Genomic DNA, 23,842 nt, shown 5'->3' on the forward strand with positions numbered 1-23,842 from the left:
ATTAACATGTATTCCTTTCTTTTTTTTCTGATTTCTCTCTCTCTAAACTAAACCCCTGCCACGTTAGTTTGAGTTTGAGTTTTGATTTTGGTTGACCTTATTTTTGTCTATTAATATTCTACAACATTGTGTGGCTGTGCTATCATTTAGGAATGATGCAAGTACCTCCTTCACTATTATATTGCTTACATCGGTTTTGAAAGGTTGATATTAGCCATCCGTACATTCACTTCAGTTTTTGAGATTTTTTTATTTGCTTGTATTTAATATAATTTCAGAAAACAGATGTGTGAAATCCCTTCTTTTATATATATGTTTTATCGTTAGGAGAATTTCTCATACTGCCTTAGCAGTTATTACGTATTTTCGCACTAGGGTTTCAGTATTTCTTTCACTTTCGTTATAACTGTTTCGGTCTCTAACCCCGATATAATAGCTCCAACATTCTAACCTAAAACCAGACTGGTGTCTGTAAAAGAACAGTATTACCACTTTTCAGTAATACTTAATACAGCAATTTAGTGATTATTTAGTGTGGAAAAGAAACAAGCTAATAAATGCCACCTACAGAAACAATAAATGTCATTGGCCTGTTTGTTTCGACAAAGGTAAATTCCAAAAAAATGTGCAATGGTCTACAGTTTGGTTATCGGAGAATAAACACGATTTGCAATATTACTTTGCGCCGGACATGAATTTATTCTCTATCATGACACAGCGGCAGTCTGAAGGCTTGTAACGTTAAAAACTGGGTTTGATACTTGTGATGGTCTTAGTAAAGATAGCCCATTGTGTAACTTTTTGCTTAACTACAGACAAACACTGCTTTGCATAACTTGTTGCTATAGACGTTTTACCACCTTAATGCTATTAATTAGTTGAATAGGTGCTAAAGAAGTTAAATTTGTTTGTTTGTTTTTGAATTTCGCACAAAGCTACTCGAGGGCTATCTGTGCTAGCCGTCCCTAATTTAGTAGTGTAAGACTAGAGGGAAGGCAGCTAGTCATCACCACCCACCGCCAACTCTTGGGCTACTCTTTTACCAACGAATAGTGGGATTGACCGTAACATTATAACGCTCCCACGGCTGAAAGGGCGAGCATGTTTGGCGCGACGGGGATGCGAACCCGCGACCCTCAGATTACGAGTCGCACGCCTTAACACGCTTGGCCATGCCGGGCCCAAAGAAGTTAAAACAACTTGGATACAGTAACTTCATTTTTAACTGAATACACAATATTCATAGGTTACCCTGTTGTTTCTTTTTTTAATGCCCTTCAACTAAATAATGTGATACGAAGTAGTATAAACGTTATTTATACAACAAGAACAATAGGTACTGTTGAATTGAAAGCTGCATTTGGGAATGAAGGTCATTGTGTTACGGTCACCGAAACAACTAATAAGGGCGTTTAGTAGTTTTTAATTGTCCTTAAATCTTTATTTATTATAATCCACATTGTACTTGCTAGACGACGACACATGGGGTTGAATCAATCTTTATTTGGTTCTGGGTTAGAGGGTATTGCCTCCTTTTGTACGTCATTGATCATATCCATATTTGTAACTATGATATTAAATATCCGTGTCCGTTTCTATACAACACAATGCTAAAATTTGTCTGCATTTCTCAAAGAAGGGTGGATCTATAATGGCTACAGTAATAATCTTAAAATGTAACTGAAGATTGTGAGGAAATTGGCTTGAATTAAGGAGTGTGAGACGGGTAGTTCTAATTCCTTACCTTGATGATGAGAAACCAACTTGAAATAAAAACTTATCTCAGAACGGCTGGTATGGGTTTGTTTGTTTGTTTGTTTTAAATTTCGCGCAAAACTACTCGAAGCTGGTTTGGATATTAACACTTTTATTCAAAGTGTTGATACCCATACCAGCCGTTCTGTGATACATTTAACTCCTTACCTGAAACATGCAACCAGCTGTTCCATTGTTTTGTGGCCAGGTGGGTTAAGGCGTGCGACTCATAATCTGAGGGTCGCGGGTTCGCATCCCCGTCGCATCAAACATGCTTACCTTTTCAGCTGTGGGGGCGTTATAATGTGCGGTCAATCCCATTGTTTGTTGATAAAAGAGTTGCCCAAGAGTTGGCGGTTAGTGGTGATGACTTGCTGCCTTCCCTCTAGTCTTAAACTACTAAATTAGGGACGGCTAGCGCAGATAGCCCTCGAGTAGCCTTGCGCGAAATTCAAAAAACAAACCATTGTTTTGAAACTGGGGGTGGTAAGTGTTTTCACAGCTTTTCTGTATATATATTCTTAGAAGTAAGACACGTTAAACTTAGATTCTTCCCACCTAATAATATCTAATTTGTGTCTTGCTTAAAAATATGCCTTTATTGTATTTTTTATTATTATGTAGTTTGTTAATTATTATAAAATATTTGAGGGACACCTGTAGGTCTGTGAATTAGTATAGCTCAACGATGACGTATAAAATTCCTTTTAATGCATATTATGTATTTTCTAGCTGTGTCATATAACAGTCACTCATAAAGTGATAAGGTAAAGGTTACACCAGTTTCAAAACGTGTAAACAACGTGGTACGTAATGTTGGAAGATAAAACTGCATAATAACGAATTAAACAAGAAAGTAATGTATTTGTATTATTTCTTCCACGCTTAAGTTTATGTTTTGGCAGTTTTGTTATATCTGATTTAGATTATATGGGTAGATAATCTATCTCGGATTTAAAAAGAAATTGAGACCTGCATTTTTATGAGCTGATAAAGCATGGCTCTTAAGTAAAAAGTAGGTAACGCCTTTGACTCTACCCCACGCCTAAAAACGGTGAGATGTATCTATATGGAAAGTTAGCTGCTGCTGTTATTGTATTTCTTTTAGTTCAAAACGTCGCAATTGGCTATCTGCACTCTGTCCATGGCTGGGAATAAAACCTTGGAATTTTGTTGTAAATTCATAAATTTACCTTGAACCACCAATGGATGGACATTCGTAATGTCGTCAAATAAAGGTTTATATGTACTTTGTTACTGTGGGTCAGGATCTTAAAAAAAAGAAAAAAATAACTTTTGTAAATTAATTTTTTTTAGAAGTTTGCATTGGAAAAAAAAAATCGTTAAGGTGTAACGTTTTCCTCAGCACGTGCCACACACATATCGCGCTCGTTTACTGATGTGTATCTGATTGTGAGATAGTTCCGCATCTGTTTTGTTAGGGCTTGCGTTTCATAAAGAAAAGAAAAAAAAAAAGTTGAAACTTTCTTAAATTTCCGGAAGACGTATATGTACAGAAGTATAAATCTATATATAAAAAAAAAAAATTAAGTGAAGCATTAGTGCATGACGAACTGCTTTTAACATCAAACATTTTACTTCCTTTACTAATTAAATAAAATTAAAATACTACGATATTTAGGTTCAGGCGGCAATGTAATAAAACTAGTGTTTTGTGTGTAATGAAATACATAAGTTAATAGATAAAATAGAAACATTATTTTGTGGTTGTAGAATAAATAGAAAATTAAGTGAATCAATGTAATTAAAGTTAAGTCATTGAGGTTAGTATAATTTTAGATGAAAATTTTATGTGAAATACATTAGCTCGTAGGTTTGTTAAGTAGGCTAAGCAGTCTAAAACTATGAAGTAAAAAACAGAAAAACTGAGCGAGAGCAAACTGCAACATAAATGTGAAGAGAAAAGGAAAAAAAAGAAAATAGAAATTAGAATCAAGAAAACGTTGTTAAAAAAACTCGAGTGTTAAAGACAAAATATGTCCTGTCTCCTTTTTCTTCAGTTCTGTCAACTTGTTTTATGGCCTTCTAAGAATACAAATATAGGTTTATGATAAACTAGTCTCTAACGGATATTTTAAGGTAAGTCAATAAAAAATTCAAATAGTAAACACATAATGGCGGGATTTAATATAATGAAGTTTTCATTCGTGTTGGAATGAGTATTCTTTATAATGTTTGAAAAATAACTTTGGTTAAATGCCAAAGCAATGGATTGAGCCATGAGGTGATTGTAACGTTCATCTAAAAACTTCAGAAAGACAAACATTACTTAAGAGTATTAGAGAAGCCCATATTTAGCATTGATGAATATATAATTTTTGATGACCTTGATCGGAAATTTTCACCTACCAGTATCTTGTTTGGTGACCTTGAGTTACTTTGTTAGCCCTTATGTTTTAAAATGAAACTTAAATTTTAATGGTAGGTCATAAGAACTTTAAATCTCGTGTTATCAAGACCTGCTAGTGATCAGCAGTATTAACTCTGTCTTGCTGTGTCGTAAATTTTGTAAAATTATGTAACGTTTATATTCACGCAGTTGTCTGAAGGATATTAGTATAAAACAACAGATTCCTGTATATTGGCGTTTTCATCTTCCAAATAATTAGCATCATCCAATCATTAACACCGTCTTTACAAAGTGTGACGCGTGTGACAGATTTCTTGTTACCATGCTTTTTGTTACGATCTACCTGTTAGTTCACATATATTTATCTTTTAAGTTTTACGTGTATGTGTAACAACAGAACGAACTCAAAACCTTAATGTTTAATTATATTGTGCACTTTTTGCAAAAAAAAAAAAGGAATGGCCCGGTATGGCCATTTGGGTTAAAGCGTACGTTAATACGAGGGTCGCGGGTTCGAATCTCCGTCGCACCAAACATACTCGCGCTTTCAGCCGTGGTAGCGTTATAATGTACGGTCAATCCCACTATTCGTTGGTAAAATAGTAGCCCAAGAATTGGCAGTGGGTGATGATGACTACCTGCCTTTCTTTTAGTTTTTATTCTCGTCATTTCAGTACATGTAATTTCTAACTCTTCCTAAACGTATTACAAAGATTATAACCTAAACATTTCGAGTAGTTTTCTTCCCAATTAAAATTAAGAAGAAAGTGTATTCTTAAATCATAAGTTAATAAATGTCTTAAAACAATGTATTCTAACTGCTCATGTTAAACAGTTAATCATATTAGTCGTTTTCAACATTGATTTAAATAATTTACCTAAAGTAATAAATATATTTTCAAGGTGTTATCCTATAAGATTAACAAGAAGTGTATTAGGTAGAGCCAGTAGGTGTGAAAAATGAGCCAAATGTGAAAGTAACTTGAAAAATAATGTTAAAGAAAGGTAAGTTACTTCCAAATGAATCTATTGTTAAAGAAAGGTAAGTTACTTCCAAATGAATGTATTGTTAAAGAAAGGTAAGTTACTTCCAAATGAATGTATTGTTAAAGAAAGGTAAGTTACTTCCAAATGAATGTATTGTTAAAGAAAGGTAAGTTACTTCCAAATGAATGTATTGTTAAAGAAAGGTAAGTTACTTCCAAATGAATGTATTCTAGAAAACAAAGTACTTGTGTCTGGAAAAAAAATTATAAAATCAGAGTTTGGTTATTCCTCACATTTGTTATTAGACATCTTATGTTTTTTACATCCGTGTAGAGATGGCAGAGACGATGGTTTGTTCTGTATGATGATGGAGAGTTGACTTATTCTGTGGATGAACATGTAAGTGTACTATATATGTTAAACAGGACCAAAGAAAACTAACAATTTAAGACAGTCATGACAAAGTATAGTTTAGTACTTGTGAATGTCTATTTTAAAATAATCTGTACTTGTACTTTAAACAAACTAGAAGAAGAAACTGTTGTAGTTAAAATGTAATATAGTCTGAAATCATAATACCACAGAGATGGTTAGAGAGAGTTATACTTTTTTTTAGTATGGAAGAAAGTTAATTGCTATTTTTTCTTCATTTTCAAATTATCTAGTACAAGCAGAAGTACCTTCTCCAATGACAGGAAAAGTTAATCTATTAATTTAAATTATTTTTATGGACTTCAAAAAGGTTAATTGTGTTGCACTCTTAGTTTCACTCAGAACCAAATCTCTGAACTACTTATACTGCCTACTGCAAAAGTAATCAATGAGTATTTCAATCATGATAAGAAACATTCAACAATAACATAGGTAAATCAACAATTGTATTATTTAAGTTACGTCACATTTTGAAATATGAATTACAGTGTGGTTAATTCCCAATAATTTAATGTAGACTATCCTGCTTGAGAAATAACGTTTCACATCAGTGTTTTTCATGTCTGTCCTTCTGTCATTTTAAAAGTGAATATTGACCTTTACATCCTTGTGTAACTTTTAACCAGGACACAGCCAAATGTTTGAACAGACACAGTGGTCTGTAATGTACATAAAATTATTACAGTCTAACAAAAGTTAGTTGTAGACAAGATTAATGATTTTCGTAGGACACCTATATGGGCTAAAAATATGTAATTTTAAAATCGTAACACTGAAACATAAAACATGTCAAGTTCGTAATAAACTCTTTGTACCTGTACTTTTTACTGTGATTCAAAATACACATGTCAATGTAACAAAAAGGAAAACATATATTTTCTCTGTTATTAAGTTTTAAAATAAAATGTTATTGTAGGGTTAAAAGAATTTTAGTTGTTGTAAAAAGTGGGACCTTATTTCTCATAAACTGTTTATATATTTCACTAAATTGTAATCCTTCTCAAAATACATAAATCTAACAGTTATTAATTTACTTCTGTTTAAAATAGTGCTGATTCATTAATTGAAATACTGACTAGATTTTGAGTTATTCAAATAAACCTCAGTATCAAATGTATATGCTTACTTAATACCCCTATTTTTATTTGTACACATTTGTGTTTTCACTTGTATCCACTGCTGTTATCATTATCTTATCCTGCAACTATAGAATTCACAGAAACAGAAAACAGCCTCTTTCTTATCACTGTTTGAAAGAGGCTTAAGAAAGTAAGAAATGTTGAATAAATATGTTTGTGAACTTTTACATTGTATTTTCTCTTTTTTGTTTATTATATTTATTCCAAACAGTTTTGATTGGTTGACCCCTTGTTCAAAATACACCTTTCAGACTGTATCTTAAATGGTTTTATGTAATCTTTGTTGTTTGTTAGGAATAATGTAAAAGTGTTTTCATAAGGGCAGCAGAACTTCAAATTCTGGTAAGTAAAAAAAATGTCTGTCATTGATACAAGGTGAGTGATCAATATTTACTGTACAATCACACACACACTGAAACATACAAAATGTTTTTATTTATAATGCTTATTTAAAGAATTCAATGAGACACAATGACAAATTACAATTTTTTTATCATAGTCATAAAAGCCAAGTGCCAGTCAGTTGGTCACATTGAATTTCTCCAAATTTTATGAGTTACACGAATTCAGCTTCACATTTTCTCCTATAATACTTCCAATTTTTCTTGAATTCAATCACTAACATAGGTGTGAATAGTCCCTGAGTTTCACTACTTCTTCTGCTATGTATAAACCTGTGAAAAAGAGTTTCACATACAGGGTGGTCCGTTAGTCCCTACCCATCCATATATCTTATGTATCCAGTGTATCTGTGTGCTGTCCCTCATTCTTGCTGCATAATATTATGCGATGCCATGTTCTGTGAGACGTTTTCCTCAACATAGCAGGGGTTATTGTTCCAAATGCCACAGTAACATCTGCCTTCAACTCATCATTTATAATACATGCGTAATTGAATATAACATAATAGCATGTGGATGAGTAGGGACTTAGGGCCACCCTGTATATATATGTATGTATGTATATACGTCAGTGATCTGTTGAGAACACTGTGAAATTATTTTGTCATTTATTATAAAGAGAAGTTTTTGAACATTGATTGAGTACTTATTAAACAAAAGAGTGGTTCTAAAAGAACTATTACAATAACACAACCGACATGAAAAGAAAACAACTGATCCATGAGTGCTGTTGTGAGGATTGATGCTGTGAAGAGAGGGGACGTTAGAAACCAAACCTATGAGGTCCTTTATTTCTTTTTACGAGTGGTGATGTTGCAAAGTTTTGGTTTCCTGTCATTTTTTCACAGGGTTTTATACCAGTTTATTAATAAAGCAAGTATTGGAGAGAGAGAGAATCTGGCACTAGGAACTGTAAGACAGTTGCTATTATTCCATGAAAAATTGCTTCACTAAGAACATAGACATGCCAAGAGTTAGGTTACCTGTGTTCAATGTTCTTTACTTCCAACTAAAGATTCATAAGCTGGTTATTCTATATTTATGTTCACTTACTTGTAGTTATAGAGCATTATTAGTTGTTTATTATTTGTAAGGCTTGATCAGGAAAATTGTTTCATTGTCTCGTTTCAATGTGTTTTTGCTTTTTTTCTTAAAAATAATTAGAATAAATAGTAATCATGATTTAGACTAACAACTTTAAAACTGATGATCAAACTGCAATAACTATAATTGTTCAGCCCTAACTTAAAACTTTTTTTTTAAGAAATTCAGGAAATGTGTTTTCATGTTAGATTCAAGGAAATAATGTGTATTTGTTTTTAGCCTGACACAATACCACAAGCTGTTATTGATATGAACAATGTCCTGGAAGTCATTGATGCTGAATCTGTCACAGAAAGCCCTTTTTCTCTTGCCATAACAACAACAGAAAAAACTTACTTCATCAAAGGTACAAGTAGGGAGGAGGTAAACTGGTAAGTCAACTTTTAACTTAGTTTTCCTGGATCTGTCTTAATTGGATAATAATAAAAATTCAATAAATATATGTTTGGTAATTTTTAAGTATTAAGTATCCACTGCTCTAAAAGTGGGAAAAAAACTTTCAAAAGGGTCCTCTACTCCAAATAAATTTTTCACATAAAGGCCTCTTTTTGCAGGAAAAAATAATTACAGCAGAACATTATATAACTATAAAATGTTATTTTGAGTATAAATAAATTGGGCAATTCCATCATTTAGAATTTGAAATAAGGGTATAAAGTGGGGCTCCAAGCTGGGGGTTCAGGGGGCTGTATGCACACCAAGTTTTAAATAATACTTAATTTAAGAGCAATTAAAAAGCTGATTGGGTCCTTTCATTGACTGGTTTTTAGATGGGTAAAATAATTTTATAATTTGTTTTTTTTTAAATGCCTGATTACATCCATAGATTTAATTATCCTCATTTCTACAATATAAACTATCATTAGTGTGAAATAAGTGTTCTCTCCTAAGTAACTGGAATCAATGGATCAACTGAAAGACAACATCTTTTTTATTTCTTATACGTCAGCCTCCTGCTAGTACAGCAGCAAGTCTACGAACTTACATTGCTAAAATCAGGGGTTCAATTCCCCTCGGTGGGCTCAGCAGATAGCCTGATGTGGCTTTGCTGTGAGAAGAACACACACTTTTATACATCAACTGACACTAAAACATTTCTAATAATAAAGTTAAGTTGAAAGATAATTCTAAATATTCATTAAAATTCTCAACTGAAAAGCCCTGCTATAACTTGCAGTTGTTTAATGTGTAGAATGAGTGAACTTATTTAATAAAAGCAAAGCTATTTCAAAACTTTTAAAAAGCTTTATAGTTTGTGAAACAGTTAAGTCATAGTTTTTATCCTCTGTCTCTCATTTAGTCTTAAATATGAAACTTAGTTATGGGATAGTAAAGATATAAGAACTTATTTTGATATCTTATTAAAACACCATAATGTAAAAGAGATTATACTTGTGGTTGCATATCTGCTAAGCAAAGGAGAGACAAACGTCATAATGTGAAATTGTACTGTATTTCCAAACAAGCTAAGGATTGAAATTTCTAAGTTCGAAAGAAAAAGTGTACCTAACATTTGATAGCCAGTTAGTAATGTTACTAACTGACTAAACTTGATTTTTTGAAACAGGTGGTTTGATGTACTTTCTCGTTTTACGAGAAATACTGTGCGTGGAAAAAATAGACGTTTTGCTACGATTCCGGGAAGTAAACCAATTGCAACATCACCAACATCTCAGGTCTTTATAAAGCTTATTTTGTTTAGAAATATTATAAATTTGTTGAGCTAGTTATTGTACTGTTTTGTGTTGTAATAAATATAAGTTACTTTATTTTTATGTTTTATTTGTATATTATTCTTTGAGCATTCTAAAATTAATTTTTCCTAATGTTTAACACAAACTTCAGAGTAGCTGTTCAGTGTGTGTATGTGATGAAACCCACAAGTCATGCAACCCACTGTGATGCAGTGAAGTATAATTAGTTTTGTGATATTGTTTTTGTTAGTTTTTCTGCAACTGATAGTTGAGTACTTGAGAGTCAGTTTTGTATAGGAAAAATCAACTAATGTGTATTATATTTCTAAACAATATTTATTCAAGTTAAGTTATTAAAACTCTCGCATCATTTATCTTGCATCCTTATCAGTTGAGTTAGTATAATTAAAATTATACTGTGAAAATTCTTAAAGGTGCGAAATAAAAAAAACCAATAAATATGTTTCGTATTTTTAAGTATTGACTGTTTTAAAAAATAAACGACTTGAGGCACATATATCAAAATATTATTGTTAATCACACAATTAGGGCTATATCCAGTGCTTAAAAAGTGGGAAGGCAAACTCTCAAAAGAGTCCTCTACTCCAAATGAATTTTTGTCACATAAAGGAATAACAGCAGAATGTTATGCAACCATAAAGTTATTTTGCATATAAGTGAACTTGGCAATTTCATCATTTAGAATCTGAAATTAAGGTATAAAGTGGGCCCCTTTTAAGCAGTGACCCATTTGGGGTTTAGGATGCTGTCTCTATGGAAGTGGGGCTGTGTGTGCCCCAAGTTTTAAATAATCTGTAATGTACTGAGCAATTAAAAAAACTGATTAGTTTCTGTTGTTGACTGATTGGCTTTATTGACTGATTAGGGGCCTTTTTGTTGGCTGGTTGGAGTTGTTTTCCTATTGATGATGTTTCATTTGTTTCCAATGTTACAACTGTTTTTATCAGGAACTCCCTAGTTTTGGGAAGAAGCAAGAAGACATTGCCTTCTCAGCCTGGCTATGGATGGCTCGGGCAATAAAATGGTGTGAAAAATGTAAATCAGTTTTTACTGTAGCATAGGAAACGTCCAGTCCATTATAATAATATATAAATAACTATTGAACTTCCTAGTTGTTATCATTACAGAATGTAACTAGCTTTAGTAGCTAAATACCTAAAAAAAGTCAAGAGTTATTCCTTACAGAATTTATGAACTAGACATGTGGGTAGACCAACACCTGCAGAAGGGCAGTGATAAGACTGAAGGTTTATAACACTAAAATTTGGGTTTTAATACTTGCTGATGGCACAACATATGTAGTCCAGTGTGTAGTTTTGTGCTTAATAACAACCAATCCATGAGTTTAACCTTGTACATATTACTCGGTAAAGACTAAAGACCTGAATAAGAGAGGAATTATGGGCAATATATTTTCAACAAATGATAGCCTGTTAAAGCTTAGTTTTTCTGTTTGTTAGAACATTATTGAGTAAATGATGGCTACAGCAAATATACTCTTGAGCTGTTTTTCAATTTACAATAATAGTTGTAACTCCAAACCTAACTATATTTCATAATTGTATTTATTGTAATAAATGATTCTGCCAGTATGATATTTTATTATTTTGTTAAAAGCAATGTATAAGATGGTATTACAATAACCTAAGATTTTTTTATTTAACTTTTTCTCTTAGAATCCTCAGCCTGTTGACCATCACAACCAAGTTCCTTCTAATGCACTTATTCGTCCTCGTTTCAACAGCTTCACATCAAAAACCACAAGCTCAACTACAACTTACAACCAGCCTGTTCAGGCTATTACAGAGTGCACTAAAAATACAGCACATTCACAAGCACCTAATCAATATCAGCTCTCACATCCCCACACTAAAAATAATGTTTTGCCACAGACAGTATCAAGTGAACAGATTTTATCAACACAAGTACCACCTGCTGACCACTTGATACAAATATCACACATTAATTGTTCTTTACCATCAGAAAGACGGATTGTTCCCACCAAGTTCTCACAGTCATCTCACACAAACCTTGTACAGTGTCACACCTTAGCATCCTCTGAAAACACTCAGTCAGCAAAACAGAATGTCTCTGCTCAGTCATCAAGTTCACAACCTGTCTCGCAGAGTCCAATTCCATTGAAAATGTGTAATTTACGTCACTATCAGAACATAAACAGCACACATGTAGACGGGTTAATGAGTGCCAAAAACCTTAACAGTTTAGAAAGTGGGAGAAATTTAGAATTAAAGAGAGATCTGCTCAGTTTAGGTTTACTTGGAGAGCTTGAAACTCGCAAGAGCCTATCGAACAAAGATCAGGAACAAAGATTAGGTGAGAATCATATCAGTATATTTAGTTTGTAATTTTAAGAAAGGCAGTACAAGAACAAAGTGTGAATTTTGGAAATCTGTGAGAAACCTGAAACACTTTACAACTTATTTCAGTGTTTGAAACAAACCAGAGCATTGTTGTAAGATGTGAAGCTGAGCAGTAGTAAATTGAAAGTTTAGTCTATTGTTATAATACTACTGTAACAAAGTACATCAGGTAAGACAGGTTACCAAAAAGCAAATTGAACACAGGTTTCCAAAGATATGGAATAGTGGGATACAGTAACTGTCATATTTATATTGTTCTCAAAATATACAGCTTGAAAGTATAAAAGTTCATAAAGTAAGAATGAGTATAAAAGCATTTTATTCAGATAGACTATGTAGGTCCTTTGGTCAGAAAATTAAGTAACAGAATTTATGAGTCAGTGAAAGATAAATTCTTTTATATGTGTATGTGTGACATTTATATTATAGAAATAATGTTTAGGGAAAACAAGGGACCTGTTGGTCTATCTCGGTTGTCCTATCCTCTAATCCAAATGAAAACTATCAAAATAATAAGTAAAAGCTAGCCATTATCATTAATACATCTTTCAAGCTTTCTTATTGTTTGTGCACTCAGATTTTTTTCTTAATCATAAGTAATTTTCAATATGTCTTCCAGATTGGGATATCAGGGCCAAAGAGAGAAATCAAGCTGAAACAGAAAACAAGTGAGTTAATATTCTTAAAGTAATAAACTTTTGTCATATCATGTACAAAAAGTGAACCCAATTTATTCTTCCCTCATATATTCTTGCCATGACTGTGTAAATGTTGGTAGGTGGAACTGGAAGCATGTTAGGCTTAAGTTTAAGAATTTTAGAATAATATGTGCTTAGTGTGACTTTTTGTTATGTAAGTGTTATTTTACAGTCCTCTAGGATTATTTCTGGTTGATGTTTTTTATAATTCATGATAACCAGAAACACATTTGAAGTAAAAATATATTCTCAAGATGGCTGGTATTGGTATTAAGACTTTAATTAAAATAAAGTACAGAACAATGTTTCGACCTTTGTAGGTCATCTTCAGGTAGAGGTTACTGGTGCCTTCTCTCTCTTAGGCTATATACTTTGGAAGTTTTACACCAGGAAGTATAATTGTTTCCTAGATATTTTCTTATTTATATTAAACACATTTCTTTGTAAGTTTTATATCTGTGTTGTATCAGGTTTGGTGTGTACGTATATGTTTTGTGTACACTCCCTATGGTTGTTCCTGAGTGTTGAACAATTACTAATTTACCAATTATTTTGTAATTTTCTCTTCACCAACCTAAACATTGTTAACCCAGACCTTTCTAAACATGTAGTTAAAGTGAGTGATGTATTGTTGTGTTGCCAAAACAGTGCTAATAGGCAACTTTCTCTACACAGGCTATGACACCTAAATTAACTTTAGCAGTTTGTAATTGGAAATTAAGTGTGTCTTGGCTATGTTTTATTATTGAGGATTAATATATTCTTTCACAATACATACCAGAACCTATATAACTTAAGTAATGGCATTTGGTTCCATAATGAAATAAGGTTATAAGGTAATAGGTTTTCTCTAATTTTTTTATTGATCATGTAACATCAATTAATAACCTATATATTTTTGATTGAGCAACTCATCAAAAATAATACATGAGCACATTGAAAGAGAAAACACCAACTAATACAGTCTTGGCAAGTTAATGAAACATGAAAGTTTTGATATTTTTTCTTTTGAAAATCAGTTTTTTACACTTAGTTTGTAATAATAACCTCTTTTAGATTACTAATACTTCGTTTTTCTAAAAGATATCTAATTTCTAGTATATTTCTCATAAAATACAATGTTTTTATTGAGAGAACCAGTTATAAATATTACTTGTAATCAGATAAAAATAAGATATACTTTTCTTATCTCAGATACGTTTTGTCATAAATTATTAGGCTGGTAATATACTGTTTTTAAGATACTCTCAGATTTTTTAATTAGAAAAAAAAAATAAGCTATCATAACTTGTTTCAAGAATTGCTCATACTAAAATAAGTTGTTTTTAACTTGTTTGGCTGTAACATAATTATTGTAGTTTTTATCCAAAACCTGGTGCTGAGACTGTTGGCAAAACCACTGACAAGCTGGACCAGTACTAAATAGATGTTAAAAAAAAATTCAAACTTTGTTAAAAATATACCTGATACAAAAATATTTCTTAAGATTCATTATCTGATGCTATGTCATTATAGTATCTTGATTAATACTTTTTGTAAAGTTTTTAAAAGTGTACATTATAGCTTTCTGTGTAAAAAGTAACTTGGTGAAACATGAAAAGAATAATACAAATATTACATTATTTCACCCATCTGATCTTTATTTTGGAGTTATGATTATGAAATAGCACACGTTTTGTTTTGCATGTGTTTAACGTGGACAAGGAGTTGCTAATAATAAACTATACTTTACAAATGAGGGACAGTTCCTGGAGTGAAGTATCACACTGTTAATAACCATTGGCAGTTAGATTTTATCCAGCATTTTGTTATAATATTTATACAAGTTACACTACAATACACTTTAAATTCTGCTTTTAGATCTAACATCCTCTACTCCCCCACATATATGCAAAGAGAGAACACATGTACATGTATACATTCCTTTTAATGAGAGTCCTGTATGTGTGTGTATCCCTATGGAAATGTTAATGTAACTAACAGTTTTTAACTTAGAAAGTCAACAACAAAGAAACTAGTTTAATTTTTAGAAAATACACACTACTATAGCTACAAGTTGGTTAAGATTTTATCTTTACTGTCTCAATTTCTTTATTTAATAATTTTTAGAGTCAGTGATGTATTAGCTCTTTTTGAAAAGTGATGCATCAGTGGGAAAAAAACCCACCACCATCATTCCAGTGCAAGTATTCTTGCACTTAGACATTTCACACTGTGATGTGTTCATGCTGTTGTGTTTATGTACCATATTAGTTTAGGTGTGTAAAAGTGTTCTCACTAATAATAGATAAAACAGATTTTGAGTTTTATAGCCAGCTAATTACCTCGTAATTAATTATTTTAGGGTTAATAGTAATATCTCAAAATAATTGACAGAATGTTTTCATTAAAATATCATGATAAATTGTAATTGTTTTGAATATTTGGCATTATATTCTTTGGTATCACAAAATAGAATGATGTGTTTCTAAATGTTCCCATATTTTAATATTAATACCAGCCATCATGATATACATTTCTTAATTTCGTTTCTACTTTGAATAAAACTGTTAGAGTTAAGTCATATTGTATTTTATTAACCTAGTGACTAGAAAAAACATTCTGTGACATTTCATGGCATGTTTTAAGCATAATTAGAAACTATTATCTGTATTATGGGTATTTGGAAATTGTTCTGGTAACATGAGAATTTGAAATTATTTTTTCAACCAAACTGGGAAACATTTCTAAAATTTGATTCTCTGGTGATATCCCATTCAATTCTGTGGTTACTATATAAGTTACACTATAGTGACTGTGTGTGTATAGATATAATTGTTTCATCCATTGCAGTAAATGTTTTATTAAAATGTTATTAAAATACATATTTATTTCTAGGTTGTGTTGCATGTGTTTAACTTTTTAAACTTGTATAGAAATAAAAAAGTAGCAAAAGGTACTAATGTGAAAAATTCTAGCCAACAGTATCATAAGCAAGATAAACGAGGAAGGAAAAACTTGAGGAGGACTCGATCAGATGGTGTGGCAGAGATAATAAAAGCAGGAAGCAGACTTCAGAATAACAGAGCAGTGGTATCTTCAGAAAAAAATAAATGTGGAAGAAATGATGGAAAGGAAGAAAATAACTGTCATAGTAATCCTTTGTATCTTCATATCTCTGATGTACCAAAAAAAAACTTTGTGTCATTAGAAAATGTGCAGCAGGAACTTTCATCATCGTTACCTGTACAACAACATTCAAAAGAGACAGGTATGTTGGAAAACTGATTGTTATAATTTTTTTTTAAAGAAAAGTTTGAGTTTACGTAATTTTGAATAAAAATTGAGAGTGACACAGGTCTTAATAGCTGCAGTTTGGGTTTCTATTAACAGATATAAAGGGAAAAGGTTTTCAGTGAGAATTTGTTCCAAACCACCAGATAGTGCTGATGAAATATATGAGAAACTTTACAATGAGCTTAATATTTCAGCTGTTAATTAAGTCATAATTATAGGTGATTTCAAGTTCAGACATGTTGATTAGGAAATGCATCAAACCATAAGGGAGAAAGGTTCCTGGAAACTGTTCAAGATGGATTTGTTTGCCAATTAGTCAAGAAATCTATTAGTAACAATGCTATTTTAGATTTATTATTAACTTCAAATATAGGAATGACTGAAAGGGTGGAAACTGGGGAACATTTAAGTGCAAGTGAACAATTCTTTATTAAGTGCAACTGTTTTTCTTCATATGGAGACCAGGAATAATAATATTATGGTTACAAATTTTTAGAAAGCAGATTTTGAAGGAATGCAACAAGAATGATCTAGTGTGAATTGGGCAGCTGAGCTATTTGGAAACATTGATTAGATATGGAAAATTCTTAAGAATAAATTTTTAAATAATCAATATAAATATATTTCTTATAGTAAGAAAAGGATTACAGCAAGTAGAAACAAGGTTGACTCACAAAGTGTATAGCAGATGAAATTAAAGAAATGCATCAGTATCTTAACAAAATTAAATTGACTGATAAGATGGGCGATTTAGAATATTACTGAAAATCATGAAGGTTGATGAAATAGAAAATTAGGACACCAAAAAGGATGTGTGAAAAAAGGTTTGCTGAAAATGTATAAGTTAATTAGAATTTCTTTAAGTACATTAAAGGTGAACAAAATGTTAGCTTGTGGGTAAGACCCTTGAGGAGTGATAAAAGGGAGACTTGTTTGTGATGATTATGAAATGGCTAGATTATTAAATTCTGCTTTATCTTCAGTTTTTACTGATGAAGATTTAGATAGTATTCCATATCTTTTAACAGTTGATAGATGGCAGCTTGGTCAACCAAGATGAGTGCATTAATTTTGACCTTGTTAATAAAAATTGAGAAGATTAAAGATAAGGATCCTGGTACAGATAACATTTGCACATGTGTTCTGAAGGAGCTTAAGGGTTAGATATATGCACCACTTGCTACTACTTTTAGTGAGTCCTTGAATAGTGGGCAGGTGCCAAAGGATTGGAAGTAAACTATAATGTCATTCCTCTTTTCAAGGAAGGTGATAAAAATTGTCCAAGTAAATGCTTATGTAGATGAAGATAAGGGTGTAGATTTGGTGTATCTTAATTTTTAGAAAGTATTTGACAAGGTGCCACACAAAAAGCTTATAAAGAAACATATCTTTATAGGTGTGGGGGATAGGTTAGCTAGTTGGATAGAAGAGTGGCTTGATGGAAGAAAGTAGAGGTTGTTGTAAATGGAGTTCAGTCAAACTGAGTTGATGTCACAAGTGATGTACCTTAGGGTTCAGTCTTAGAACCTTTGCTCTATTTGATTTACATAAATGACATAGATTAAGGAATGGCCAATAAATTAAATATGCACATGATATTAATGTTTTGGATTTTTCTGGTCTAAAAGGATGCTGATGATTTACAAGAGGATTTAGATCGTTTAATGAGTTGGGAAATTAAATGGAAGATGAGTTTTAATAATAATAAATGCAAGATAATGCACGTGGGTTATCATGATTTGAATTATAAGTATAATTTGAATGGAAATAACTTTAATATTGGCATAAAAGAAAGTGATTTTGATATAATAATCAATCAGTTTCTTAAACCATCCAAGCAATGTGCTGTTGCAAATAGGTTGTATCCACAGAAATATTGAATATAAGTCTAAAAAAATTATTATTTCATTATATAGGTTGCTGGTTAGGTTACATTTGGAATATTGTGTTTGGTCTTGGGCTTCTTACTATAAGAAGGACATTGAACTGTTGGAAAGGGTATAAAGGAGGTGATTAGAATGTTGTCTGGAATGAAAATGTTATCATATGAAGAGAGGTTAAAATTTTTTACTTTTTTTTCTTGCAAAAAGAAGAATTAAGGTGGGGGCTATCATTGAGGTGTTGATGATTGTAAAGGGAAGTGATAGTGTTAATGAATTATCTTGTTCATACATAATGGCAATAATAGTAGGACTTGAGGACATAACTGTAAATTTTGGAAAGGTGTTTGTGTGCGTGTATTTTGTTAGAGTAAACTCACATTGGTCTATCTGCTGTGTTCACTGAGTCTCAAATCGAACCTCTGATTTTAGCATTCTAAATCTGAAGACTTACCATTGTCCCACCAGGGGACTTTTGACAAGATAGGACTCTTGTTCAGCTAAGAAAGTTTTTTAATTTATTTATTTAATAGTTTTGTTTAATTTAGAGGATGGGACAGTTGAGATGGACCAATAGGTCCCTTGTTGTTCCTAAATGTCATGTTTTTAAAAACTACTTGATCCATTGTAAAAACAAAATTTCATATGTTCACACATACAGCAAATTTCTCTAAAGTAAACAGTCTGTAGCCTGATCTGGGAAAATGTTGCTTGATCAGAAAATTGTGTTTTGAATTATCTTTTGGTGTTCAGGTGTTAAAATATGTTTTACCAGCTGTTGATTACCAAGTGTTTGCTATAAAAACTTTTAAATGTTAAAAATGACTTAATTTATAGCTTTATCAGAATATTAGATTTTCTTTTACTTCCTGAAAATTATCAACACTAATTTTGTTTTGTGTGTTTAGGTGTTATGGTGTTTGTGTTAGAAAACTGAATGATATTAAATTGTTTGATTTATATTTTTGACATTAAATGCTATGATTATTTAGCATTTGCACACAGATAGCTGTAAGGAGATTGTACAAGTTTCTTCGTTGTTGAACAGTTTTGATGTAGTTTGTTATGTATGGTTTACTCATGCTTAGTAAATGTTACACTTCTGCACTTATTTTGCTCTAGAATTTTCATTCTTTTCAAGTCTTAAACAGATTGATAAGGTTTTGCACATAATTGGAAGTTGCTTAAGTAATAATTTTTGTCTGGTTATGAAAAACAAGTTTGTATGGTACATTTATTTTATTCACTTATGACGTATTTATATCATCTAAAGTTTTTCAGTTCTTGGAGAAAGCTTTATTGAAGACAGCGTACAAAATCATAACATCAGAATTCAAAGTTTCAATCTATTTGTATCCAAATTTTCATTTAGTTCTGTCACGTTGTTGTATAATTGAAATATTACTTTATCAGGTAGGCATTTGTATTTTTGAAAAGTTTTATGGTGATACTTTTATGTGCTGTAATTGTTTAACAGTGCATATAATATTATGTTTTATTCTACTAAAAGTCGCATAGGATCACAAAATTTCATTTAAAAACTAATACTTTCACAAATGGATTGTGTTATTGTGGTTTTTGAATATTAATTTTTATACCAGTTTGTAACAGGCGATAAAAGTTTTCTTTGTTTGGTTTAGTTCTTCAACAGTTACCTATAGAACAACCAGTACACCCCCACCACTTCCTCAGCTTATATAAGACTTCCTCAGGAACCAACATATCAAGTACAGACTTGCAGACAACAGTAGATAGCCCTCGCCAAGAGAGGACATTTCATCAAAAAACTGACAGTGCCCATCATACTTGGCAGTCACAATGTGTAAGGAGGCGCTCACGTTCTCAGAATGCTAGATCTGATTACACTCAGGTAATGAATTGTCCATTACTTTTTTAGAATTATTAACAATTCTAATAGGAAAAGGTCATCAAGATTCAGCACAGCTCTTTCTGTGAGGATTTTGACAAACTAAGTATATCTTGTAGGACTTGATACTATGTGTGTGTGTAAGTATGGTCATTGGATCAAACATACACATTCACGAGCAAAAACGTGTTTTAAGTGTCAGCTGATTTCTTATAAGCCCCCTCCTCACACACTCACAAAATTTGTTTGACACACATGTGCATTTAAATGAAATTCTTTTTCTTTAAATAAAAAATTTCATTTATATTATTTCAACATTTTAACCTAAAGAGGTTTTATCCTGGGCCTAAATGTGTTGATAAAATGTTAAAATAATGTTAATGAAACTTTTATTTTAAAAAAATTAATTTAAATGCACACGTGTGTCAAACAAATACTGGGTTTAGGGGGACTTGTAAGAAATCAGCTGACAAGTTTCATAAAGAATAATAATCACAGTACTTTTTTTAATCCTGTATATAATAATTTTAAAACATTTTTTGCTAGTGAATTTTATATTTTGTGTTATGACCATACTTGTATATCTTACCTTTAGGTAAATTACCTTTTATAATTCATTACTTATCTTATAGTTTTGAAATAAGCCTAATGTTAGCTGTATACTTTATTAAATAAAATACTGATTAATTTCATTATGCTGAAAACGCCTAATAATCATCACATTACTAAATTTAAAAAAATGTGTTTATTAATCAGGAAACTGATGTCTGTGCATGAAAAATTTTATTTTCAGAAGAAATATGAGATGACATTTTTAAATAGGCTTCAAAAACTATTCAGAAAATTTTGTACAATTAAATTTTTTTTTCTAACTAGTGTTCCCTAATAGTACTTTTGCATTTTCTAAGATTCAGTGCTATTATTTCAAAAATGCTAGAACTTTTTGTAATAGTTTTTGTCATTTAAAAGAAGTTAATTTCTTTATAAAATAAATTGAATTGTCAGCTATAGAAGGTGTAAAAGTATGTGTAAAAATGTTTTTAGGCTGTTAAGTGGTAGGAAAAAATATTAATAATTTCTAAGTATGACTTAAATTACCTTAATTTATTTCAGAGTCAAGAAATTCTATTATGTTTTTGACACATGATAAGTTGGTTTTTCACATTATTTAAAAAGTTTCTTATTAAAGAACAGTACATTCATAATTAACTTGATACATATCTACAGCATTCTGGTTATTTTAAGAGTAGTAAAAGTAACCCTTAATATTATATCCATCACAAAAATTAAAATTAATGTGCTTGATAAGTGACTTTAAACAGAACACATTTTTGCATACTTTTCTATTATAGGTTCGAGGAGATCCTGATGGTTGTGGTCTTGATTCCTTCTCTGTTTTTCACCATAGTGCTTGCACAGAAATGATATCTGAAGTAAAGATTTGATTGTAAAAGTGTATTTTGTATTAGATAAATTATGTTTTCAGTTTGTTATATTTTTTCTTTGTATTCAGATTACACTAGCAAAAAGGTATCCATGCTATATATAGAATGTATTTCAGTTTCTTTCACAGAGATAAAAGAAGGGTGTGCATAATTCACTGAAAAGAAGCTAAAGGGAGAATTTAACTGGCTGCTGAACTCATTGAAATGAGAAAATAAGTAAAAGGTTTAAGAATGTATCCAAGAGCTCCTAAAGTTCAAAACATTCAGATTGATGGAAGCCTTTGTGGTATATAATTATTATTAGGTTCCCTAGTTTCATTGGCATATGGACTTGCCATGTAATTGTAAAATAATCAATTAGTTTAAAGTACTACAAAATTTGAAGTAATTTTCTATCACACGCGTAAAACAGTTAGTGGGTTTTGAGTTTGAATTCCATTGCTGAACATGTGTGCCCATTCATCAATGACAGCAGTATAAATTGATGGTCAATTTCACTTTTGCTTAAAGTAGCCCAAGAGTTGGCAATGAGTAGTGTTGACAAGTTGCCTTACTCTTATTAGTCTATCACTTTTAAATCTAGAACGATTAACACAGGTATCATTTGAGGAGCTTTACACAAAATTCAACCTACTAACACTTAAAACAGTTTATGTTGATAACTATCTACACTTGTATTAGACTAAGTAAAACTGGTGATATATGCTTTTTATTTGCCTTTATATGCTTAAAATATTATGAAAACAATACTATGTTTTTTAGTTTTACAATGTTAACACTTTATGTATAAGATAATTAAAGGTGACTTATTTGTTGTATTCATAAACAAAAATCATTTTCTGATTAGTTTTATAAACTTATATACAAGTTTTTGTAGCAGACAGTAGTTGCTTTATTTTTCAATTCATTAGGAACTTGTCATATTAGAATTTTTTATGTAGCACCAGAATAATGAAGTAACTCCATTTTCTCCTATTTTTGTTATTTAATATAAAAGCATGGAGTTTCTGGTTAATGTATTTAGTTGAATTTGTGCTTCTGGTACTTGACCTCTATGGTCATTCTTTTGTGATGTTCCAACATTAACTTTTTTATTTTTTAAATTGAAAAATTGTACTTTTGTGAAACAAATCAGCACGATCAGTAAATTTTAAATAACTGATTACTTAATTGAAATTTTCTCTTAAATAACTAGACATTTAATTCCTTATGATAAACTACATGTTTTGAAAGCAAATAACAAATGTATTTACCAATTTAACACTTTATATTCAGGGAATACCCCTCAAGAAGGGTTGGTTGATGCGAAAGGGGACAAAGGATTGGCACAAACAGTGGGTTGTATTAACTGTTTGTTCCCTAGCTTTCTACCAAGATCCAAGAGCAGAGATTTTAAACATGGTAGATGGCAAGATAGATGTCCTGTCAATCAAGTCTGTTGGTGAAACAAAGACTGAAAATAACTATGGCTTTACTATAGAAGTTAGTTATATTCAAGTGTATTTCAACTAACAATTTTACTAATTTTACCAGGTATCTGATATAATGTTTATCTCTGATTTTATAATATATTTTGAATCTCGCATTTTAAACTTTTTTTAGTGTTATAAAGTTTCTTATTTGTATTTTGTTTTTAATCTTGACTGTCTAAAAATGTCATAAAACCTTAAGCCTAAAGTTTGTTTCATATTGAAACATTTAAGTTTAAAATAAAAATATAACAGCATTGTATTAAATCAAAACAATAAAACAAGGCATCATACCAAGAGAAGACTAATAAACATAGAGTGAAAACTACACCATGGTAAGAATTAAATAAGAGAGACAGAGAGATATCTGCAAAAGTGAGATCCATGCAATGGAAGAGATAAATCCTTATCAAATTTAACCTCTAATTTCAAGTTTTGCATGTAAGAAAAACACAATGAGATGAGATCTAGATACTCAAGCTCAGTAATTTTTCTCATGTAAAATTAGAGTAAAGTAATTTTATAGCTATTGGGTTGTGTAATTTATTAAAACTATTAATAAATTTGTTGTAGTAAATATTTTTGTTGTGTGTATTACACTTGAAGTTTCCTAGTTAAAAAGATGTGTAATCTTCCTCCAATTTATAACTGGTTTGAGAAGATATAAAAAAGGCTGGTATGATAGATATTTTGTATGTTAAGTCATTTATGAAATAAAGGAAGCATGAATCAAATGTGTACAATAAAGTTGTTCATTTATTTCACCCTTTTTATGGCTAGAGCATTTTTGTTTCTTTGTCATTTCATGTATTAATGTATATTTAGAAGATTTCTCTGTTTTGCTGACTGTGTATTGAAACATGCGCACACATACCTATATATATCTGAAATATTGAATTCCTGTAACATTAAATTTATTATT

The 23,842-nt window shown here is 31.1% G+C and overlaps 1 protein-coding gene across 7 annotated transcripts in view; it reads left to right on the plus strand.

Annotated features, from left to right (window-relative positions):
- LOC143238382 (uncharacterized) overlaps positions 1-22,971 on the plus strand; it is a 74,812-nt gene extending 51,841 nt beyond the window's left edge. For 6 of the 7 annotated variants that reach the window (XM_076478532.1, XM_076478534.1, XM_076478536.1 and 3 more), the window contains 9 exons: positions 5,447-5,512; positions 8,409-8,560; positions 9,757-9,865; positions 11,581-12,238; positions 12,905-12,953; positions 15,941-16,233; positions 19,780-20,009; positions 21,359-21,439; positions 22,727-22,971. In XM_076478532.1, the coding sequence (XP_076334647.1) occupies positions 5,447-5,512; positions 8,409-8,560; positions 9,757-9,865; positions 11,581-12,238; positions 12,905-12,953; positions 15,941-16,233; positions 19,780-20,009; positions 21,359-21,439; positions 22,727-22,963 (1,875 nt within the window). In that variant the 3' untranslated portion in view covers positions 22,964-22,971. Of the gene's footprint in view, positions 1-5,446; positions 5,513-8,408; positions 8,561-9,756; positions 9,866-11,580; positions 12,239-12,904; positions 12,954-15,940; positions 16,234-19,779; positions 20,010-21,358; positions 21,454-22,726 lie in introns of all 7 variants that reach the window. The other variant, XM_076478538.1, reaches the window with a different exon arrangement.
- Positions 22,972-23,842: the final 871 nt, after the last annotated feature.

This window comes from Tachypleus tridentatus, chromosome 13, assembly GCF_004210375.1.
Source record: "Tachypleus tridentatus isolate NWPU-2018 chromosome 13, ASM421037v1, whole genome shotgun sequence".
Lineage (NCBI taxonomy): Eukaryota > Metazoa > Arthropoda > Merostomata > Xiphosura > Limulidae > Tachypleus > Tachypleus tridentatus.